The sequence below is a fragment of the Penicillium argentinense genome (assembly GCF_028826775.1).
Source record: "Penicillium argentinense strain IBT 30761 chromosome Unknown utg000005l_segment0_segment0, whole genome shotgun sequence".
Lineage (NCBI taxonomy): Eukaryota > Fungi > Ascomycota > Eurotiomycetes > Eurotiales > Aspergillaceae > Penicillium > Penicillium argentinense.
This window is the reverse complement of record NW_026622664.1, coordinates 59-6519: the sequence shown is the minus strand read 5'-3', so window position 1 is coordinate 6519 and position 6461 is coordinate 59. Positions and strand designations below refer to the sequence as shown.

The 6461-nt window shown below is 50.2% G+C and overlaps 1 protein-coding gene across 1 annotated transcript; it reads right to left on the bottom strand.

Moving 5' to 3' along the window:
• Window positions 1-776: 776 nt before the first annotated feature.
• N7532_004809 (uncharacterized protein) lies at window positions 777-1409 on the bottom strand (the record flags this gene model as incomplete). The annotated part of the gene is made up of 1 exon (XM_056617303.1): window positions 777-1409. One exon carries the CDS (start codon window positions 1407-1409, stop codon window positions 777-779), a length of 633 nt encoding a protein of 210 aa, XP_056473462.1.
• Window positions 1410-6461: the final 5052 nt, after the last annotated feature.

The window sequence follows — 6461 nt, the reverse complement described above, 5'->3', positions numbered from 1 at the left end:
GTTATTGACAGTGTTGAGGGTTTTAACCCATGTGTTGAGGGTTATCGGGTGTTGAGGGTGATTAACAGTGTTGAGGGTTATTGATGGTGTTGAGGGTAATTGATCATGTTCAGTGTGTTTGATGGGGTCGCCATTTCCAGCCGAATCCATGGGCGGCGGAATGCAGCCCAGATAGGCGTTTTATACGATTTCACAGCAGTAAAGGTTGGATTACAATTTAGCCGAAAGAATATTTCCGGTACATTATCATTCGGACACGATCAACACGATTGAATATATATAATTCCGCAGGTGACGGACAGCAATATATATCGAATGCGGTCCCGTAAATCAGGGCAATAGCCACCAGCAATATATATATTAGACAGCCAGAGCAGAGACCCATTTATAGTTCCCAGGCATCCGAGTATAACAGAGATGTTCAGGGGTTTTAACAGACGTGTGCAGGATTTGTGAGCAGTGTGTTCAGGGTTTTTAATATTACAGTTTATTAGCACATACATGTCGAGAGGCACGAGTTATGATTGTCAGAGGTGTAATTAAGCAGTGTAGCAATTCCCAGGGCGGATAAAAGAGGTATTAACGGATCGATTATGGTGTATATTGAGGGATGTTAAGGGAATTAATATTGTCGGTTGCAGGTGTCGCAGTCGGGTGACCGTATTTGCCATGATTAGGAAGGAAGAAGTGATTGTTTTGAATGAGCACATAGTGTCAATATCCGAAGGTGTGAAGATGGTATTTCGGAAGGATGATCGCAGGCGGCAATCGAGGCATCACGATAGGAGGGATTCAGTGATGATATCCGGGAGGGTCCGGCGGATAGGGCAAGAGGTGAGATGATTGATATTCAAAGGGATATTGGGGACATTCCGCAGCGGGGGACGTATAGGGTAGGGACACACGGACGGGTAAAAAGGATGGAGGGGAAAGATGGCGAGAGGATGTGAATTGGCGAGGAGGAAGGGGCATTGGACATTCCGCAACGGGGGGACGTATAGGCCGGGGGCACAAGGACGGGTAAAAAAGATGGAGGGGAAAGATGGTGAGAGGATGTGAATTGGCGAGGAGGAAGGGGCATTGGTGATGCGGAGAAGGGGGGGAGTAGGGTGGATGGGCGGTAGGGTGGGAGTGGGTTTTCCGGGAGTATAGAGGATGGTCAAAGGGCGATGGTAAGAATATGGCGGAGATACGGTTGGGTTGTCGGTGTTGCGGGTTTTGATCAACGTTTTCAGTGTTGTCGGTGTTGAGGGATATTGATGATGTTGAGGGATATTGATGATGTTGAGGGATATTGATGATGTTGAGGGATATTGATGATGTTGAGGGATATTGATGATGTTGAGGGATATTGATGATGTTGAGGGATATTGATGATGTTGAGGGATATTGATGATGTTGAGGGACATTGGTGGTGTTGAGGGACATTGGTGGTGTTGAGGGACATTGGTGGTGTTGAGGGATTTTTTATCAATGTGTTCAGGGTTATCGGCGTCGAGGGTTGTTGACAGTGTTGAGGGATAGTGACAGTGTTGAGGGTGATTGATGGTGTTAAGGGTAATTGAACATGTTCAGGGTGTTTGATGGGGTCGCCATTACCAGCCGAATCCCAGGGGCGGCGGAATGAAGCCCAGATAGGCGTTTTACACGATTTCACAGCAGTAAAGATTTGATTACAATTTATGGGAAAGAATATTTCGGATAGATTGTCATTGTGACACAATCAGCGCGATAGATTATATATTATTCGGCAGGTGACAGATGGCAATATATGTCGATCCCGGGGACGTTCATTAGAGCAATAGCCACCAGCAATATATACATTGGAAAGCCAGAGCACGAACCAGGTGTGAGTGGAGGAGTATATGCAGATGGGTGATCCCGGTTGGCGACGGCGGGGATTGGATGGATATTTGGACGGGGTGATTGATGGATATGAGCGGAGGCGGTGCGATGATGGCAAGGAGGATTTGGGCATATCCGAGATGTTGTGTGATGGGAGTGATGCCGATTGACAGCGCATGAAGGCGATTTGGCGGACCCGTGGGCGTCCGGGGCGGTCAGGCGGGTTTAGGGATTGATGAAGTGGTGGAGGCAGGATGGTGATGCATGATTGGATTGCAGGGTGGGGACGCACGGCGGGGCGTAGGAATTCCAGAAGCGGTTTACGAGGTATGCGGATGAATGGCAGCGGCGAGTTGGGCAGGCGGGGTTTGACGATGGGATGAGGGGTGGAGAAGGCCAGTGATTCGAGGCGTGGGTCATGTTGATGGCATCACGTAGGCGTTTCACAAGGGTTGTTTTTTACCAGCAGGAATAGATGCAGGATGATTTTCATATATATATTCCAGTCCAAGAAGATTGGTATTCCGGTTCCGCGGGAGGTCGGAGAGATGCATGCAAAAGACAGCGGCGCGGCACATCACGGCAGCCCAGGGGCAGCCGGTTATATAGCAGAAATGGGTAGATATTGGATCCGGGGGATGTCCAGGCACGAATTATTATCCAATCGACCAGATCAGTGTCACGGACGCCGTATTGTGAAGAAAACAGTGTGGCAAAAAATGAACCCGATATGTTGAAATATATATTTACCGGATCAGATATATATTTTCGTTGGGGTTCCGGCACACGTCATGACATGTCAAAAATTTTAAACGGCAAGGAATCGAGTCGCGATTGATAGCAATGGGTAGTTGAAGTGCAGAATATATGATGATTTGATTGAGAGAGTATATGATGGATGTATGAAAGCGTGGTGTTCAGGGTTTATCAGTATGGAGAGGGAGATTTGTGTTCAGGGTTATTGGTTGATGGTGTTGAGGGATATAATGGGCATTGAGGGTTTTGATTATTGTGTTCAGGGAAGTGAGTGTTCAGGGAAGTGAGTGTTCAGGGTAGTGAGTGTTGATGGTGTTAAGGGTAATTGAACATATTCAGGGGTATTGATGGGGTTTAAGGTTTTGTTCGATATTGAATCACATGGCCATTTCCAGCCGAATGGCATGGGCGGCGGAATGCAGCCCAGATAGGCGTTTTATACGATTTCACCGCAGCAAAGATTTGATTACAATTTAGGGGAACGAATATGTCGGATAGATTGTCATTGGGACACGATCAGCGCGACGGATTATATATAGATCAGCCGGTGACGGACAGCAATATATATCGACCCACGTCCAGTGAATGAAGGCAATAGCCACCAGCAATACATTCCAAAGCCAGAGCACGGACCAGGGGCGGGTGGAGGAGTATATGCAGATGGGACATGGCGGTTGGCGACGGCGGGATTGGATGGATATTTGGACAGGACGGTTGATGGATATGCGCGGAGGCGGTGCGGTGACACGGCGGGCGAGTCGGTGTGTGATGGACATGGATGCCAGCCCGATTGGGAGGACCACGAGTCGCGGATGGGGTCGTCGTTCCCGGTGGCAGAGGATGTGGCGGTGGATGAGGCGGTTGCGATGGATGGGATTGTGATGGCGGAGGCGTATACGACGGATGAGGATATTGAGATAGTTGACCGCGATGACGCCGTTCCCGCGGACATTGCGCCCCAGGCCACGGATGGTTTTCACGGGCATGTCCCCCCGTGGCACGGACAGCAGCAGTGATAGTGGGAGGATTGTGTCCCAGGTGGCATATGCACCAGCAGCCGCAGCGAGGACGGCAGCAGCAGCGACGGCAGCAGCAGCGACGGCAGCAGCAGCAGCAGCAGCAAGGACAGCACCACCCACGACCCCAGGGCCGAGCCCACATCCATTCCCACCACCACACGCGGAAGCATCCCAGCGGACATATGATGGACGGGAGAAGTGCAGTGATTCGAGGCGTGAGTCATGTTGATCGCATCGGCGTGGGCGTTTGGTTTTTACCAGCAGGAATATATGAATGATGATTTTCATATATATATTCCAGTGCACGAAGATTGGTATTCCGGATCCGCGGGAGGTCGGAGAGATGCATGCAAAAGACAGCGGCGCGGCACGTCACGGCAGCCCAGGGGCAGCAGGTTATACAGCAGTAATGTGTAGATATAGCAGCAATGTGTCGATATTGGATCAGGGGGATATAAAGACATGAATAATTATCCAATCCACCAGATCAGTGTTACGGAAGCCGTATTGTGAAGAAAACAGTGTGGTAAACAAAAAGGATACCGGTACGCCAAAATATATTTAGCCGACCGGATATATATTTTCGTTGCGGTTCCGCGACCAGCCATGACAGGTCCAAAATTTTGAGCGGTACGGAGTCGATTCGGGATTGATGGCCATGGGTAGCGGAAGTGCAGAATATATGATGATTTGATTGGGGGAGTATATGATGCACGTATGCAAGCGTGGTGTTCAGGGTTTATCCGTATGGAGAGGGAGATTTGTGTTCAGGGTTATTGATGATGGGAATGATGTTTTGGAAGACAGGGGAGGAACGGATGGAATATCCCGGATCCGTCGTTGGCGAGGGTTTCATACCGGCCGTGTTCAGGGGTATTGCGTATGGAAGTGAGGTGTTCAGGGTTATGAATGTTGGGGCGTGATGGGGTGTCATGGCGGTGGGTGTTCAGGGTTATGTATGTTGGGCGGGATGGGGTGTCATGGCGGTTCGTGTTCAGGGTTATTCATGTTGCGGTTTGATTCCCGGGTTGCGTTCAGGGTTTTACATATTGGGTTTTCAATGGCAGGGTGTCGGAAAGCGCCCAAGGCGGAACAAGGTAGAGGCGCAGAGGGAGTACGGTTGGAGATGGAACGGGATATTCGGGCGATAAAGGCGGGAGCCAGCGAGAGTGGTGTTAGAAAGGCGAAAGGTGGTTGGCCCGATCCGACCAAAAGCAGTAGAGTTGAGAGGCACAGGGGCATAGGCGGATGAAGTAGGAAGCAAGAGGTGGAGAGGCGGTGGGAGGTAAGCGGGTGCAGAGGTCGAGGAAGGATAGAGAGGGATGATGGAAATGAGGATAATACATCCGGGGAAGATCAGGAAATAGCGTAGTACAAATGGGAAGGGCAGGCAGTGTAATATGGCGGGTTGTGATGGGAAATGGGCAGGGCAGGGCAGCACCAGAGGGAGGGGCAAGTTGGCCAGCAACGACGAGCAGGGGTTCCACGGCAACAGCAGATCAATAGGAGGATTCAATCAGGTAGAGGAATGGTAGAAGCGATGAATGTATAGGAAAGAAATAATGGAAGCAGGAGCAGGGCGCGAGTATGAGGCAAATCATATTGAAAAAAAAAAAAAAAAAAAAAAAAAATCAGACCGGGTGCGGTGGATAGTAGATTTTGGAAGACGGGATACGTATATCGGGTGGGGATTCGGAAGGACAAACGGTCAGGTGGGAATTTTTTTGAGAGCGGAAATGGAGGATCGGCGACGATATCGAGTATGGGCAGACGGGGATGGATAGTAGGGATGGAAAATTGGGGGGAAATGGATAGGGTTGGAGAGACAGGAGAGATATGAAGGTAGAGTGGTCCGGGTTTGGCAATATGGAGGGGGAGATTTGTGTTCCAGGAGATGGGTGTTGGAGAAGATTGTAAGGGTTACGGCAGGATGACGGATAGGAGATTGAGGGAGGAATTGAGGTGAGGGAGTTGGATGCAGGGGGTGTTCAGGATTTTGGGGGATGAAGGCGAGGGGTTGAGGGATTTGTATGTTGGAGATTGATTTTGTTGATGGATATTGCGAATGGAGGCAGGTGATGAGGGATATCGAGGTTGGATTGTGGTGAGGGATGGATGATGGATTGTGATTGGAGGGTGTTGAGGTATGGATGATGAGTTGAGATGGGATTGTGTTCAGGGATCGATGTTGGCGGTTCAAGATGGATTGTGTTCAGGGATTTACATGTTGGGGGTGGATGGAGGTGTGCGGGCAAGCCCAAGCCCCCCCAGGGCGGAAAAGGAAAAGCAAGTAGGGTTAACCCCCCCCCCGGGACAAACCCGAAGAGGGGGTAAGGAAAGTCGGGGTAAAGCCCCCCCCCCCAGCAAGACGGAAAAGGAGTCAGGAAAGTGGGGTTTGCAAGGGGTGGTAAGGGCGAGGAAAAAGGGGAGGTGATGGGGATGCAGGACGGGCCAAGGCGGCGAATGGGTGCAGGTGAATCGGGGTAGAGGGCGGGGGCGAGAGCGGAAAAGGCGAAAGCAGTGGGGTTACAGAGATTTGCAGAGGAGGCAGATTGAGTTGGGTCAGGACCAGTGGATGAGGATTGAGTTGGCCATGGCGGTTACGGTGGTTAAGGTGGTTAGAGTGGTTAAGGTAGTTAGAGTGGTTAAGGTAGTTAGAGTGGTTAAGGTAGTTAGAGTGGTTAAGGTAGTTAGAGTGGTTAAGGTAGTTAGAGTGGTTAAGGTAGTTAGAGTGGTTAAGGTAAGTTAATGTGGTTCAGGTAAATCAAGGGCAATTCCGGGCCGGGCCGCGAAAAAGCAAAAATCCGCGTTGGAGGGTTGATTAGGGTTTAGGGTTTAGGG